Here is an 18,459-nt window from a genome sequence, read left to right as displayed (position 1 = left end):
CTCGAGAGGGCAGTTTAATAGTATTGATTAAATATTACTATCCCAAAATGTGTCTTATAAAAATTAAATAAGGTGTCTTATTATACTTGTGGGCTGAAGTGATAGCACAGCGGGTAGGATGTTTGCCTTGCACCTGACTTACCCGGGTTCAATTCCTCCGCCCCTCTGAGAAAGCTCGGCAAGCTACTGAGAGTATCTCGCCCGCATGGCAGAGTCTGGCAAGCTACCCGTGGCGTATTTGATATGCCAAAAACAGTAACAACAAGTCTTATAATGGAGCTGTTACTGGTGCCCGCTTGAGCAGATTGATGAGCAATGGGATGACAGTGATAATGACAGTGATAGTGACATTGATTTTACTTGAGTGATTAAAAATTCTTGCCCCTCTGTCTTTCCTTTCTGCTGCTGTTTCCCCATGTTTGATTTTAAACAAAGATGGCCTTTAGATGAATTTAGGTTTCTTTGTTTTTTGGCAGGGTGGGGGCAGGGAAGTAGTTACAGAGGACAGTTGAGTTTAAATGCTAGAGTATGAGTTTCAGTGCTATTTCAAGAGTTTGGCTTGACTTTAGGCAAGTTACTAAATTTTTTTGTACATTAAGTTTACCAGTTATAAAATTTAACATCAAATTGAAAATAACATATACCCTAAGGATTATCATAATGATTCCATATGACAATATAAGAATATGGCAGCTTCTCAGAGCATTTTTATTGATTTTCTCACTTCTGATAATGCCAGGTAGGAAAATAAAGAGGAAGAAGAGATTTGGAGAACGAAGAACAAAAGGAAAAGTTAAAAATTCTGCTTTCATATTAGCATTTTGGTATCAGTTTACTAAAACATAAAATATTTGTTAACTTTAAGCAATATCCTTGATAGCAAATTATAAGTTGGGACCTTACAGCAGATTTGCCATTTGATTAAAATTACCATCTGAATTAAAATATTCTTTTTTCAATTAGGATGTCAAACTATATAGTGACAGTAATTCATTCTAAGTAATTCCGAGTGTATTCATTACAATCTAATAAATGTGGTAATACATTTTTTCATTTTTAAGTGACTGTGAGATACAGTTACAAAGCTGTTCCTGATCAGGTTTCAGTCATAAAATATTCTGACACCCATCCCTCCACCGGTGTATATTTCCACCACCAATGCCCCCAGTTTTTTCCTGCTTCTCCTGCTCCTCTTCTTTCTTATTTCTCTTCTTTTGCTGCTTCCTCCTCCTCCTCCTCCTCCTCCTCCTCCTCCTCTTCCTCCTCTTCCTCCTTCTCCTCCTCCTTCTCCTTCTCTTCTTCTTCCTGCTCCTCTTTCTTCCTCTCTTCTTCCTGCTCCTCTTCTTCCTCCTCCTCCCTTCTTCCTTCTTCCTCTTCCTTTTTCCTTTTTCTTATCTCTCATTCTTTGAGCATTATTATTTGCAATACAGATTACCGAGATAGTTCTTTTACCTACTTTCGGCAAGCAGTTTTCATACAGAATAATCATTTACAACTATCATTGTCATAGTGGTCCTTTCTCTATCCCAACTGCCTTTTCCCCCAGCACTTGAGACAGGTTTCCAACCATGAGCCAGTCTTTCTGGCCCTTATTTCTACTGTCCTTGGATGTTAGTCTCACACTATGTTTTTTTACATCCCAAAAATGAACGCAATCATTCTATGTCCCTCTCCTTCTGATTATTTCACTAGGTATGATATTCTCCATGTCCATCTAATTATAAGCTAATTTCATGACTTCATTTTTCCTAATAGCTGCATAGGGTAATAAATATTATTAATAAGTGATACCAAACAGAATATGGTAAATTTTCTGGATTCCACTACGTCTCTCTTCCCAATGCTCATATAAATCGGAACTCTCAACATCCATGATCAGAATGATCAACATCCATGATCGGCATGATCAACATCCATGATCAGCATTTTTTTTTAACTAATGTGGCCTTAGCTTTCCCCACTCTTCTCTAACTCTTACCCACCTCTAATGGAGGGCTCCCACATTATTGAACTTTTTGATTTTATCTTCTCTGGATGTTCACACTTACAGTATAATATGCCTGAAATAATTTCCATCTCCTCATCTGACTGATTCCTGATTTTATTTTATTCTACAAAATCTGAAGTTTCTGTTCTAGAGATTATAACTTACCAGAGTGTATTTAACCTCAAGCTCAGTTACAGGCATATTATAGAATTTCAATATATACATGTTAGTTGAAATAAATCAACACTAAAACTAAAAAAGCACATATTATAACAATGATTTCTATTGCATATAAAATCATAAAACTTGTACATTTTCTATTTAAGAAAACTTAATAGTTCATTTTCTTTGGTATACATTATATCTTACATTATGTAATATATAAATATAAAATGATTTTTGAGTCCTTATAATTGCTCTAATTGCCTTTAAGAAGCCTCTTGAGGGTTTGTTGTTCATTTTTATTTGGGGTTTTTAAGTAAAAAGAATCAAATATAGAGACTGATATAACAATAGAAAAAGAATTTTCTTGGGATTTTCTTTTTAACTTTGTCCTCAATAAAAATAAGCTTATGAAAGCATTTTAAAAAGCAGCCAAAATATTTAGACTATTGATATAAACTATCAAACATGAACTGGAGAAATGGTATAGCAGGTGAGGATCTTGCCTCTTATAGAGCTGACCTGGGTTCAATCCCTGGCACTGCAAATGAATCCCCAAAACCAGCAGGAGTGATTCCTGAGCACAGGGCCAGGAGCACTTGGACATAACCCAAAAGAAAAAAAATTAGAGGTAAGAATCAAAAGTATCTGTGTGTACCATAAAATAGTTGAACAAAAGACATTAACAATAAACCAAGTGATAACAATGAACCTAGGTAATCAGGTTGCTACATTGTGCTTTTCCTTTGCGTAAAGTTTAATGTTCTGAAGAATATGTTTTCAGATGTGTCTATAACCTGGAAAATGGGACGTAAAGGTAGTATAATACAATTCTGAGAAAGTGAATGATGTGTGAGCCTTTTTTTTTTATTTGCTTTACAACTAATTTACTTTAAAAAAAAATTTAACATCTGCTATTTTGAAGCTAATCTTAGTGTATTGAATGCTCTTAACCATTTCTCAATCCCACAGTCTTTTATCTCGCTTCTCCTGCTGTGTTCCCACCACCCCTCGTCCCATTAGCAAACCTTGAGACAGCCTCAGACTTACCAAAGTACTACTTTGGTTTCAGCTGCCCTTCTGCAAGAGGAAGTGAATGTTGGGGGTTTTCTCTGTGGTACACTTGTGATAAAGCTGTGGTGGTCTTATCTCTCTCTTAGGTAGTGGCTCTTTATGACTACACAGCAAATCGATCAGATGAACTAACCATCCATCGCGGAGACATTATCCGAGTGTTTTTCAAAGATAATGAAGACTGGTGGTACGGCAGCATAGGGAAGGGACAGGAAGGTTACTTTCCAGCTAATCACGTGGCTAGTGAAAGTAAGTTTTATGCTCCTTCCTGGTTTACTAATATGGTATAACTGATTGTCCAAGATTTTATCACTTCTCTACTCTTTAATTTACTTGCTTTGTAGTTTTTGCCTGTGTTGACCAGTATTGCTTTTCATTCTCAAGATGCAAGAAAAGGTGGAAGAGACACTGGAAAGCCTATACGTTCTGAGACGGAATGTTTGGACAGAGACCTGCGCGTCATCCTTCAGCCCCTCTGCCCTGCCAACTGCTGCATACACACCTTTGCTTCACCTCTTCACCTCCTCTCCTGCCACTCTCTGGCCCACCGCCACATTAAGAGCCTTTCGGCCCCCAGCTCCTCTTGCCTTCCTTTCTAAACTTCTGTCATAGCTTTTACCTGAGAAATTAAAACTTCAGCGGATTATTTTATTCTCACATAAATCCACTCTCATTTGTGAGCAGAAAATAAATATATATATGAACTGGAGAAATACAAAATATGAACTCCTGAGAGTTGTAGGCGTACAACTGGGCCTTAAGTGGTGAAAACAAGCACAGAGAGCCCGAGATTAAAGGAGGAGGATAGATAGTTGTGCTTCAGAAGGCTTCTTTCTGTCAGAAATTAACCTGATGGTGTGGTAGGAAAGGCTTAATACTGGCAATGTGCTGTGGGGCTGGGGCGGGGGGTGGGGAGTACTACACAGACTTCTGACTCTACCCTGATAGTCTCATCCTACATAATAGGAATCTGAGCTCTATCATCTCTAAACTTCCAGAAAGACTAAACTAATATGACCTTTGGGGGGGAATGGTATACGAGATGGCCTCCTAAGCATCTCCTGAAAGGTCGTGAGGCCACTCCAAGCAACGCTTGGCCAACCAGACTGAACAGCTCCTTGCTTAATCCCACAGATGGGCCCACAAGAGCCACACCTGACAGGACTTGGGGTTCTCCAGAACATCTGGCAGTGCTTTGGGGGCTTTGTTGCACTGGGAATCAAACTTATGGAAGTCATGTGCCCCTGACTCCTGAGCTACCTCCCCGGCTCCTCAGAATCACTCTTGATTTTAAATGTTAGTTTAGTCACTTGGCAAAACTTTCCTTATTAAGGTTTGTTTTTTTTTTTTGACAGAGTAATTATTTTAAAAAACAAATGGTTTAAGTTTTTCTCTGAAATACCAGTTAATTCAAATTGTAGATGAACTAACATACTTCTGACTCTAAGCTAGGTTCTGCAGTTTCAGAGCAAACTAACGGAAGACCAGGGAGAAGAGGAATTTCTTCTATGAATTCCCATATATCAAGTGCAAACCAGGCCTTGATAACATTGTTTCTCTGGGACTGAGAGAGATAGTGCAGCAGTGCATAGGGTACTTGTTTGGCATGCAGTTGACCCAAGTTTGATCCCCAGTACCACATATGAGCCCCAAACCCCAGCAGTGAGAAGTAAGCCATAGCACAGCTGGACCCCCAAACTAAAAAAGTAAGAGCCTGTCTGTACTTTAGGGCTGCTCCAAGCTCCCCAGGCCAAGGTGTCTCTGTTTCACTGCAGCTCCACTCAACAGCTGAGCTGCCACTGCAAGTGTACTGTTTCAGAAATGACCCACCTGTAATAGCAAGACTCAGCATTTCCTCTGTCCACTATCTCCTTTCTTTTGCTTCAAGTGGGTGTGGTGTTTGACTCTTAGAACTCTATTTGAGGCCTGAATTTATATTTAAAAGAAGATGCATAGTATTGAAAATTTAAGGCAGTGTGGAAGAAAGAATATTCAGGAGAGCTCTGCTTCCTGTCCCCTGCCGGAAGCTCAAGGCTTCTGACTTCTGGATCATTTTGGACACCCAGTTTCCTTCTTCCTCTTTCAATGATGTCTTTCCCACAGAATCCACAGCTGGAATGAAGCAAGGATAAATCAGTAGCAGTCTGTCTGCACAATCATGGTCACTCTGGAGTCTATCTCTCATTTAAACTAACTATCACAGTTGGTCTATTTAAAATTTTTTCACTCAATGGTTTCAAAGATTATATATTCCCAGGAAGGATAGCACTGGGTGCTTTGATTTCTAATTAGTTTGTAGGAGACCCTTTTAGTTTTCATATCTTGAGCAACTGTAGATGTTTGCTCTAGAGTAGATTAGAAATCCAGTAAAATCTAGTTTTCTTTCATATAATTGAAGAGACTTCTGAAGCATACTGCAGTGTGGTTGGTAGCTACAGGAAGAAATTAATTCCATGTCTCAAGTCATGACTATTCCTTAAATGCCTTAATTCTTATTGTAGCTCAGAATAATTGATATTTTTGTAGTCTCAGTCACTACTTGATGAAAAAGTCTTGTAAAGGAGAGAACAAATTAGAAACTTCTCAGAACTAAGAAGATAACAGTTGTATTCTCACTTCATCAGGGGTTGCTTTTCTTTCCCTTTTATTCTACTTTTTCCCTGGTTTTAACAAAAACTTGCCCATTTTTCAAAGGAAAGGAAAAATCACTGTCAGAAGCTTGCTCCACTTAAAAATAGTAGGAGAAATTGCCCTTTATCTTTATCAGAAGCCAAATATGCAAAGCAAATGATCTAAGGGAGCATATATATATGTATATATATATATATATGAACAAAATCTCTTCCAACTGTTTTATTGAATACCATGTCCTCTAAGAGAACAACACAGTAAAAGAAGTTTGTGCCTCATTATTCTAAAGGAATTATTCCCTTTGTATCTTTGTAACCACTGGAAAGAAAAACATGATCAGTTTCCCTTAATCACATCTAACATCCTTTCCAGTAAGAGATAAAGAAACCCAGTAATAAAATCAACCCAAATGCAAAGCCAATTAATATATCCGATCATCTTAGAATTTTATCAGACATATTTCAATTCACAGTTGCCCAAATCATTTAGCCAAAATAGATTTTTTTCAACTTTTTAATTCAGTATAACTTTTTAGTTCAGCACTGTGTATAGATTAGGTTATATAGATTATAATCCTAGACTCAGCACAGAGAATTGAGTCTGCATCTGGCATAGTCCTAGCCCTGTGCTTACTGATTTCATACTGCCTTTCTAAATTATATTTTCTTCACACCTCCACCTGTCTACATCCTACCTTTTCTTCAGACCTACCACATTTTAGCTTTATCACTCAAATAATGTCTTATTTTCTTGCAGACATACCTGTAAGCTCTTGGAGAATAGAAACTCTGACTTTCTTCACATCTGGTCCCACAGTACCTAGTAATAACTTGCATGTCTCTTAGGTTCCTGGGAAATGTGCATGACATAAAATTAAATGAGTATCCACAGGACCATATAGTGAATGAAATGCCCCTTATCCATTTCTGAAATCATACTTGTCAAAATGTCTATTCATAAATTGTGCTTTTTTTTGACTAATGTGCAAGACTATATTTTATCTCAACAAGTTCAGTTCAGTTACTTGGATACCTGGGATGTGTGTATTCGCTTTTGTAGTTTTGTTCCTATCTGCTCCAGTGTTGGCCTTCCCCTCCCCATGGAAGAGGATTCCTTGATTTGATTATGGAAATTATTTTTTCACTTCTAGCACTGTATCAAGAACTGCCTCCAGAGATAAAGGATCGATCTTCACTTTTAACACCCAAGACAAAAAACAAAATAGAAAAACCTTTCTCAGCTTCTCCAAAGGTAAATATCTTCAAAAATATGTAGTGTATAGTGATTTTTACTTTGATTTTATTCCTTGTAGAGAAATATGACTTTATTTTTTATAGTTAATATCCTTTATCATTTTTATTATTATCTTGTGATGATATTGGTACCAACAATATGTATCATATGAGGCAAATATTGTAATGACCATTTCCCAGAGAAGAAAACTGAGGAGGCCCAGAGAGATTAAATTAACACCCTGTTCATAGCTCAAGTAATGAACAGAGACCCCAAGTAAAACTTGAGACTTTAGGATATTTTATTCTGCACTGTGTTTGTATCTGTGATCCTGGCACTAGTTATCCCAGGTGAGGGTTACACATTTATACCAGAACTTACTAAAATAATGTTCTTCACACCCATACCAAAGGTTAGTAGGATAATGTTCTGTCTTCCAGGAGAAGTCCATTTGTCTACTACTAATTTTAAGTATTTCAATTTTAAGGCCCAGAAAGATATGGTGGGTGGAGCACTTGTGTTGTGTGCAGCTGATTCAGGTTTGATCCCTAGCACCACAGGGTTCCCTGATCTCTTCCAGGGGTAATCTCTGAGCACAGAGCCAGGAGTAAGTCTGAGTACCACAGAGTGTGACTCAAAAACAAAATTAATTTTAAAATTTAATAGTAATTGAGGTAGCACATTAGACAGGGAAATGTTCTATTTTGCACTCTTGTACCATCAGATCTCTCAGAAATATCAATCAGTAGTCTTCTGATACTTGAGTACTTTAGTAAAGAAGCTAATAAGGACTTTGTCATCACATAAAAACTGTTACTATTCTGACATCAGCTCTTAGACCAAATAACTTTGCCTTTCTAGGCTCAGTGAGTTTCTTTTTTTTTTTTCTTGAAAATACCACATCATGATTAAGTGTTCTAACAGTTAGACCTGTCATGTTTCATTTGGTCATCCAGCCAGTAGTGAGTGCTAATTTTCATGATGAGCATTTTAATACTCACCACAGAAAGGAGATTGAATAGGTAAAACTCACCCTTGAGGAGCTTTCAGGCTAACAGATGAGATACGTGCAAGAAGCAATTGCAAGAGACTATGGAGGAACAAATAAATAAATCTGTGCTGGGGAAGTCCAAGAAAAACCCTGGAGTATGGCTACAAGGGAGGCTTGAGCATGAAACAGCTCAAGTAGATAGCTGATCTCAGTATAAGACTTTCCAGCAGAAGAAATAATGGGAAAGGTTTGGTACAGTCTGGTTGTGTTTAGAGAACATAGGGTCTAATGAGAAAGGATCCAGGTCAAGGAGAGTGTACTGGACTGAACTAGATCTGCTTATATAAGCAGATCTCCTGGAGGAGATAATCCTGGGCTTGACAAATACAGATTTGCATGTTAAAAGTATCAATCTACATCTCACAGGAAGTAATGACCAAATAAAAAGATAACCCATTGAGTGGTAAAGGGCTAATATCTAAGACATATAAAGCACTGGTAGAATTTTACAAGATAAAAAACATCCAGTCTCATCAGAAAGTGGGGAGAAGAGATGAGCAGAAACTTCTTCAAAGAAGACATACAAATGGCCAAAAGACATATGAAAAAAATGCTCTGCATTTTCTGATGATAACTAATCATCAGGGAAATGCAAGCAAAAACAACATTGAAATTAAACCTCACACCACAGAGACTGGCACACATCAAAAAGAACAAAAACAACCAGTGTTGCCATGGTTTAAGGGGAAAAGGTTATTCGCTGCTGGTGGGAATGTCAACTTGTCTAGCCTCTTTGGAAAACAATGTGGACATTTCTCAGAATGCTAAGAATTGAGCTCCCATTTGCCCCAGCAATTCTACTTCTTGAAATATATCCCCCAAGGAACCAAAAACATTGTAGAAAACACATCTGCACTCTTCTGTTCATTGCAGCACTATTTGCAATAGCCAAAATCCTGAAACAGCCCAAGAACAGATAATTGTAGAAACAAAACTATGGTACATATGCATCGTGAGATATTACTTGGCCATAAGAAAAGGTGAAATCTTGCAATTTACTGCTACATGGATGGGTGGATCTAGAGAGTAATATGCTGAGTGAAGTTAGAGGCAGAGATAGACATAGAACGAGCTCCTTCAACTGCAGAATATAAAGTTGGGGAAGAACAAATTCTGAAAGACAACAGAAACGAATAACAAGAGAACCCATCTTCATTGGGAAACTTTCCACTTTGGATGTGGTGGGGGTAAGACAGGCAAGAGAACACTGTAACAGTGGGGAAGGGAAGGGTTCACTCTGAAGGAGGACAGGGTGCTAAAAGGTGGTAAATTATTAAGCATGAAACCCTGTCAGTAAAGTTAACGTAAACTGCAGCACCTAAAATTTATAATTAAAGTAAAGTGCATGCCATAGGGACAGACTAGGGGTTGGGTCGGGGGTGGCAGTAATTGGGGACATTGATGAAGAGCAGTGGATACTGGTGAAGGGATTGGTACTGCTGGAACATTGTATGCCTGAAACCCAAACATGAACAACTTCGTAATTCATAGTGACTAAAAAAAATTAATAAAAAATAAATATCATTCTAGTGACAATCTAGAGGATGGATTTGAGGTAGTTAACACTTAGGATGGAGAAATTAGCTAGAAATTCATTGAACAAGAATATAATAAAAAAATGAACTGTGGAGAGATTGGAGTGAGACGGTCATAAGATATACTTGAAAGTTTTATGCTTGATTGATGTCAGTAGTGAAGTTGGAATCTGAGATTGTGTTTATTCAATTGAGTTGATAGTGGTCCAGCAGAAATAATACAAAAATTAGGAAGATTTGGGGGCACATAAATTAAAAAACATGGCAGAGAGTAGTTATGAAAGGTTCAGGTTTAGTTATTATTTGTTATATTGTTTGTAGTGCTCTCAGATACAAATGGTCACCGGGACCAGTCTAATAGAACTGTGCTTTCCAAATAAAGAAGGGAATGATGAAAGGGGACACTGAGACAGTGGTATAAGGATGTGGGCTTCTCTGATAGAGTGTGTGGTGTTGAATCATTGTATTACTATCATGAACAGTATTATAAATCATAATGCCTCAAAAATAAATAATAAAAATTATTGATTTCACAGAAAAACAAAGTCACTGGGAATCCAGAAATGGAGGATTGGAATTTAAGAGAAGATGGGACTTCAAAATAAAATAGAAAGGAGTGATATAGTCATTGAATTGTTTTCATAGAGTGAAGATTGTAATGAAGGAAGTAGCACCCAAAATGTTGTAGGGTTCTGAGGGAAGGTGGCCAGGGTCACAATCCAAGGTAACCACTAGTATTTAAGGAACGTGGGCAGGAGAGGAGGGATAAAGAAAGAATAGTTGAGTAATGGAAAGAACCAGAAAAAATAAACCACCCTAGAATCCAGTAGAGAAGAGAGGTTTAAAGAGAGAGTAGCCAGTGATATCAGAAAGAGCCTTTGTCTAAACATTTGCTAATTAAGGGGCCTTGGGACCTTTATCTACTATTACAGACTGGTTTTGGTGTGACATGGTGTAAAGAAGAGAATGGGCATTAACACATGAACTCAGGGACATATTTCCCAGAGCTTTACAATGAAGAAAAGAAGTGACTAGTGGACTTGGTTCCAACAATAGCTTTTTGAATGCTGTAATAATACATAAAATATATATACTAAGGAGGCAAAACCAAATAATAGATTCAGGTGGAAAGCAAACATAACACACATGGATCTTAGAGAAAGCAGGGTTTTATTGGAAATATTGATTGATAGAATAGTCTGGCTTTAGAGCAGTGCTTCTCAAATTTTTCCACTTGCAACCCCTTTTGCCTGAGAAATTTTTTGATGACTCTGGGTATAAAGTTATATAAAATGGATATACAAAGTAAACATTTACTAATATGTCATAAAGAAGTTTATTCTAAAACAAAATTCTTAAGTTTTTTGTGAACTCACATTCCATTACACAACTTTATATGGCTTGCAACCCACAGTTTCAGAAGCTTGTGGTTCTTAACTGATCAGAATTCATCTTCTAGAAGACATTTTGCAATGTCTGGAGAGATTTTTGATTGTCTCAACTTCAAGGAAGGGGTTACCTCTGGCATCTAATAAGTGGAGGTCATAGATTTTTGTAAATTTTGTAGAAGGTTCAGTAGGGTCTCCCTCAACAAAGGTGTTGAGGGAGAAATGTAGGCAGAAATGTAGACAGTAGTAAGCTTAGAGCTTAGAGTAGTACTTCCTGGGACCAGAGAGGTGGAACAGTGGGTAGGGCACTTGCCTTGCATGTAGCCCACCAGTGCTCCATCTTTGGCACCCGATCTTTGGGTTCCCTGAGCCCAGCAGGAGTAATCCTTGAGTGCAGGGCCAGAAGTATGCCCTAATTTTTGCCAAGTATGACCTAAAAAAACATTTAGAAGAAGAGGTTGATAGAGTAGTTGTCTATAAATTAAGGATATCTCAATTACCTATTCTTTTCTGAGCAGAAAGAATTGTTTACTTCAAATAAGAAGATTGGAGGGAAAATGTTGATCATAATCCCACAATACTAGGAGGAATAGGAGCTCATTTGTGACATAAGAAAAAAATCCCTGAGTCTGAGAATCAAACTGTCTTAAAAATATAAGTGGCAAATTATGTACTTGGATTTATTTTTTTCAGTTCTCAATATCTAGGACACAGCCATGTAGAAGGTAGATTTGATTTGATACATACTTGGAGTTATATGTTTGAGAGAGCACAAGAAGTTAAGAAACTTGGTAGCTTAACAAGAAAATCTTTGGAGTGTCAAGCATGGTAAAATCATTACCATGGCAGATCAGCGAGATTGGAAAGGTTGTAGAATCAGGACTGACTAGCTTAGAAGCAAAGGAGCTGTCAGCCACTCTTGCCAGGTGTGAGCAGAGTACACTATGGTATGGAGAGCCAGAAACATTTGCTTATGTGGTGTGTCAGATATGAGCAGCTCAAGGTCACAGCAAACTCAGAGTGTGTACAAGAGCAGAAATGAAATTGGAGGCTGTGTTATTAAAATTGACCCAGTGAAGGAGCTATGAGTATGGCCCAAATTATGGGATAAGGATTTTCTTAGACATTAAAATTCCATGACAACAGCAAGTTTTAAGATATAGGGGATACTGATAAAATCCTCAAGACCTTCATTCTTTATTAGAGCAAATGTCTCAACCATACTGATGTTTGTACCCATTTCCAAAAATGAATATTTTGTTCTGGACTGAGGTTTCGGTATTGGTAGATTTCAAAGTTTTAGGGAACCCTGCACAAAGGGCAGTACTGCCAGCCATACAGCTTGTCTCTGCCCAGCCCAGCAAAGGTCCCTGAGAACTAAGAAAGACCAGTTGCGGTGTCACATTGAGGGCTCTGGAGTGAACTCAGGAATGCCATTTTTGTACCCTAGGTCAGGAGGGAACCCCACCCCCAAAGGCAGCTTTGCTCTGCAGCCACGCATTTCTTCTCTGCATAACACACCATAAATATTCAAAGACACCTGAACTGTAGGTTTCTGACCACACAACAACTCCGAGCTGCAGAGGTCACAATGCTAAAGCAACGCAGAAACCCACCAGGCTTAGTGAGTGAAGACAGTAGCCCAGATGACCCAACCAGTAATAATGAGCTATATAAACTGTCTGATAGGGAGTTTAGAATGGAATCGTTGAGGATGCATAAGGAGCTCAAAGAAGCAATGGAATGCACCACCAATAAAATACAAGAGGATATGAGAGCAGAAATGAGGAAAATACAAATGAAAATACAAGCAGAAATGACAGGTCTAAAAAACCTAGTAGGTGAAATGAAAAACACACTGGAAGACCCCGGCAGTAGGGTAACAGCTGCTGAGGACAGAATCAGTGAGCTCCAAGATGAGGTACAGATTTCACTGAGAACTATTTTGTTAGAATGACCACAGAGCTTGAACATAACAGCTGCAAAGATAGAAGCTATTATAATCAAGTGTCGAAACTTCCAAGAAAGAGTGCTTTGAGAGCATAATATCGTAAAATCAGTGATGGAGAACTAAGAGGAGGCCATTACATTAACTTCAGGTACCATGGTTCAAAGGTTATGTGGGTAATGTGAATAAAATATATTAGGGCATTAAAAGATTGGCAGTGCATTATTTAATATCACCAGTTGCTACCTCTGTTATCCTTTGCTTGGAACTCAATACCAGATTTAGGAATTTAAGAAGACTATAATGTAAATTTTAAAACACAATGGTGTTTAATGCAAGGAAAGTATAACATTAGCTCAGTAATTGTTCTGACAACTAACAGTATTTGTAGTCTATATGAAGAACTGAATGAGATGCTATGACAGAAACAGCTCTTACTTAGAGTGCCTTACTGATTTCCCTGGCTCTGGATCATTGAAATAGGTATTTACTTAACCCCCACCTCTAAATGTTTCTCCTAACAGACTTGAATAATTCTGCCTTCATCAGAAAATCAAAGGGCTAGTATCAGCATCTTACTGGTTACTTGGGAAGTTGGCTTCTACCACATACTTTCCCAGTACCCCTGTGTTCCTGTTGATTGAGAAATCCCCTGTGTGCTTCCAACAAACCTCTCAGTTCTCACTGCCTGTGGCACTCCTCTGCTTAGAACTCACTGCCTCCGTTTCAGTTTAGACTTTGTTGATTTTTTTAAATTTCAGTGTCTTTTCTTCTCATCACTGATTCCCGTGCTTTAATTATACATTTGCCACCCTGTCCCAATAGACTAATTCTTCAAATACAGGCTTGGCCCTTCAATAATATGTACTTATGCAAAGTAAAACATTTGAAAACACAACAGAGGCAAAGTGAGGGAGTTGCCGAAGATAAGAATCCATTTGGGCAAGAGAGCAAGGAAGTTCTTAAGGAGGCAGTGGAACTGCATTATGTTAGAAGTTTAAGAAGCGTGGATTTCTTTTGCTAAGTAACATGATTTAGCTGTACCCCTATGTTAAAACATCTATATATAATATTCTAACATAGGTGATATTATTTATAATATATAATAATAAAATATATAAATGTGATTTTCTTCTTAGGAATGTGCCACAGATACCTGTGGACAATGTTAGACTTCCCTGTGGGGAAAGGTGTAAAGATTGATCTACTTTTATGTGAAAAGGAGCACTGAAGAGATGTTGGGTATTCAGAAAGGCATGGGCACACTCTGAGTCATGATGTCAACAGCCAGCCCTGAGAAACCCTGAAATGGGCTTCCTTAGCACCTGGCAGAGCTGCATGTCTTCAGTTTACTTCCTGTATCAGAGTATATATGGTTTGATTTTATCAAGCTCTTGCCTTATAAACTTACCACAGATTCTGAGGTTCTTTTTTCCATGTGCAAGTTTTATTTTTATAGTCATATATAAGATATGATTTTAAGAGAATTAAAAGTATCCGTGTAAGTAACTAGAATGTGGGAGATGTAGGTGTCCTAAGTTCATAAAACTATAGAATTGATGATGACATGCAAGGCAGGTGATCTTCGAAGTCATCCATGGAGATTCTAGTGAAATCCTTCATTTTATAGATAAAAAATCGTGCACTAGGAAGGTAAAAAGGCGTGTTCAGAGAGGCTTTCCTAGGTAGCAGCTTGCCCTCTAAAGCCTCAGGCCCCCATGTTCTACATTTTTCCCTTTTCCTCCACCACCCAGTCAGTGACTCAGACATCTGGAACATGCTCCGCTTTTTGTTTTTGCACCACTCTGGTTTCTGACATCCCTGTTTTATGTTTACCCTTTTTCATGTAGAAGTCTTTGGAATTATTTTCTCCATACTTTTGAAGGAATCAGGAAAGAAATCCCAGTGGTTTTCTTTCTTTTTTAAGATCATTTCTATTCAAGCCATAGACTAAGAAGTAAAACTATACCTTTAATAGCTTGGCAGCTGCTAAATCTTATAAGTTCTTCCAAGTGGAACACACCTGTTCTCTTGCTCACTGTGCCAGGTACCACTGCAGGCAGAGGGGATGGAGCTCGAATTAGTTATTCTCCACGATAGGCCAGAGAGTCCCCATACAAATCGGTAATTACCTATACACACAGCATCCATCGAGAGTAAGAGATTTGTTTTTTCACACTTTCTCCAGAATATTTTTATGACTTACTGTAAATTTGCACAAGGTTTGTTTTAGTTTGGGTTTTGTTTTTGTTTTTGTTTTTGCCAACACACTCACCAGTATCAATTATTTAAAGGGGGAGAAAAATTGCTGAAATTTCTATTTTTATATTTTTATCATTTTATATTCTACTACCAAAGTAATACATGCTTATAGTTTCAAAAATTAGGTAACCTGGGCCAGAGTGATAGTACAGTAGGGAAGGCATTTGCTTGGCATGCGGCCCACCCGGGTTCAATCCCCAGCATCCCGTATGGTCGGTCCCCCAAGCCTGCCAGGAGTAATTTCTGAGTGCAGAGCCAGGAGTAACCCTTGAGTATCACTGGGTATGACCCAAAAAGCAAAAAAAAAAAAAAAGTTAACCAGTATGGGATAGTGTAAATGAAAGTCCTCTCTGCTAATTATGTACTACTAGTTATTTGCTCTTTCTTAGCCAATAAAAAAATGTTTTCTGTGTATGTAAACTTAGGTATCTTTATACCCATCATTTGGTGAAGCTGGGGCTGTATTTAATATTCTGATTTTTTTTCACCCATGTATCTTGAACAACTCTTAATAGTATAGATAAGTGTTGTTTTTTAATAGTTGCAAGGTACTTATATAGGCAGAAACAGTGTTCCTTATCAGTTTCTTGAATTCCCAGTTGTTTTCATATCTGAAAATTTTTTAATTTTTTTTCTGGTTTTGTTTGGGGACCATACACAGTTGTGCAGAATGGAGTGATAAAACAGCGGGTAGGGCATTTTCCTTGCACGCGGCCGACCAGGGTTCGATTCCTCCATCCTTCTCAGAGAGTCTGGCAAACTATTGAGAGTATCCCGTCCGCATGGCAGAGCCTGACAAGCTCCCCGTGGCATATTCGATATGCCAAAAACAATAACAAGTCTCACAATGGAGACGTTACTGGTGCCTGCTCAAGCAAAATCGATGAACAACAGGACAACAGTGCTACAGTGCTACCCAGTTGTGCTCAGAACTCTCTCCTGGCAGGGCTTAGATGACTGTATGTGGTGCTCAGAGGACCAGACACAGTGCTAGGGATTGGACCTGGGGAAACTGTGTGCAAGGCAAGCAAGCTCCTATACTTTCTCTCTGGCCGCTGATTCTTTTTTATAATAAAAAACTAAAAGTACATAAGTACCTCTATCTTTTTTTTATATAATCCAGGAGTCTCTTTATTTTTAAACAAACACTTCTCATGCCATGAATTCATAGGGGATGGGCTCCAGCAGCTCAGGTTCCTTTCCATTGGTCCTTACAAAGTGGGCTTCTCTGGGTGGAGCAGGCTGGCACTTCAGTTGAACTCAATCTTTGGCTTCCTTCTTTTTTTGATCATTTTCCTTCACCCATTTCAGGAAGCTGTCTCAACTTTTAGAGTGCTTAATATGCTCAATGCAGACATTAATTCTCTTGGCAAGAATCTTGTTTGTTAACGACAATGCCAACAGCATGCTGGGTCACATTGTAGGCTCTTCCAGTTTTGCCATGATAACATTTGTGGGGCATTCCTTTTTGGACTGTGCCCATTCCCTTTATGTCTACGACACCACCTTTCTTGTATATATGCATGTATGTGGCCAAAGGAACAACTCCATGTTTTCTGAAAGGTCTAGAGAACATATAGCAAGTCCCCCTCTGCTTTCCCTTTGTGTTGGTCATTTATGATTTACTGGGCACTGGCGGTTCTGGCCGAAAGGCTAAGTACCTCTATCTTTTAGAAATATTTTATTATTGACAGTCAAGCTACTTTTGATAAAAACTATGTGTAGTGTGTATAGTTCATATAGCAATACTTATATATAGGAATAGTATAGTATTTCTGTGAATGTAGAGAATTTACTGTGATGTTTCTCCTGTGTCTTTATCTACGAACTCATCAAAAAGTTATTCATGTTGGCATTCTAAGATAATTATAAAACATTATAGCTGACCTCTTCAAGTAAGAATACGTTAATCATGTTAGTATTTTCTGAGGCATATAGAGTCTGTGAGAGCAGGCTGGTTTAATTAGAATTATCTTAACTAATGTGTTGTTATGTTAAGAAAGAGAGATTCTCTTGCCTAGTCTAAAACAAAAATGTACAACCCCAAAACATGAGATAATTCCACAGTAGTTACTCTTCATTCAAATATATGCTCACACACATGCACAAAAATATAAAATTTTCTAATTTTAAAGTTAAGTCAAACATTAAGAAAACAGCAGACAGTAATTTACATTAAAATTGTGTGTTTTTTATGTTTGCAAAATACTTTTCTCATCCCAAAAGTAGATATTTTATCAAAATATAGATTAATTTTGTTGAAGACCTCCAGAACCCAGAAGCGGCCATGCTCAGGCCACTCTCCACACGTTTGGATGAGCCTCATGCATGGGGGAGCCGATAGAGGAACCCAGGTGTGTGGGACCCGGGGCCAAGATCTCCAAGGCTGCTCAGATCAGGACTGAGCCTCTTCCACCCAGATCCCGTTTTCCAGTAGCTAGACAGTCACACCCAGAGACTGCCCCTGCCCTCTCCCCCACCCTCGAAGTGTAATCCCATCAATGGCCAATATCCAGAGACTATGAAACCAAGCTCACAGACATCTAATAGCCTAGTTCTCCCTCTTGGAGAACTTGACAAGCTACTTAGAGTCTATTGCCCACTTAGGAGAGCCTGGCAAGTTCCCTGTGGCATATTCATATCCAAAATACAGCAACAGATATATACATACCTCTTGGAGAGCCTGTCAAGCTACCCGTGGCGTATTCAATATGCCAAAAACAGTAACAATACATCTCATTCCCCGGATCCTGTAAGAACCTCCAATCGTTGGGAAAGACAAGTAAGGAGAGGCTGCTAAAATCTCAGGGCTGATGTAATAGAGACATTACTGGTGCCCGATCGAGTAAATTGACGAACAACGGGATGACAGTGATACAGTGATACAGTAATAGATTAATTTTGTCCTGTATCACTATTTTCAAACATCACCTTAACAAAAAAAAATCTCTCATTTACTTCTTATTACTGGACTGGAGCAATAGCACAGCGGGTAGGGCATTTGCCTTGCATACGGCTGAACCAGGTTTGATTCCTCCATCCCTCTTCGAGAGCCTGGCAAGCTACCGAGAGTATCCCACCTGCATGGCAGAGCCTGGCAAGCTACCTGTGGCTTACTTGATATACCAAAAACAGTAACAAGTCTCACAATGGAGATGTTACTAGTGCCTGCTCAAGCAATTTGATGA

The 18,459-nt window shown here is 38.4% G+C and overlaps 1 protein-coding gene across 10 annotated transcripts in view; it reads left to right on the top strand.

The window, feature by feature from the left end:
• AHI1 (Abelson helper integration site 1) overlaps positions 1 to 18,459 on the top strand; it is a 216,703-nt gene that overhangs the window by 155,349 nt on the left and 42,895 nt on the right. For 9 of the 10 annotated variants that reach the window (XM_055135618.1, XM_055135619.1, XM_055135620.1 and 6 more), the window contains 2 exons: positions 3,310 to 3,472; positions 7,005 to 7,105. In XM_055135618.1, the coding sequence (XP_054991593.1) occupies positions 3,310 to 3,472; positions 7,005 to 7,105 (264 nt within the window). Of the gene's footprint in view, positions 1 to 3,309; positions 3,473 to 7,004; positions 7,106 to 18,459 lie in introns of those variants that run through there. The other variant, XM_055135626.1, reaches the window with a different exon arrangement.

This window comes from Sorex araneus, chromosome 4, assembly GCF_027595985.1.
Source record: "Sorex araneus isolate mSorAra2 chromosome 4, mSorAra2.pri, whole genome shotgun sequence".
Lineage (NCBI taxonomy): Eukaryota > Metazoa > Chordata > Mammalia > Eulipotyphla > Soricidae > Sorex > Sorex araneus.
The sequence above is the reverse complement of the archived record's forward strand: the minus strand, read 5'-3'. Positions and strand labels throughout refer to the sequence as shown.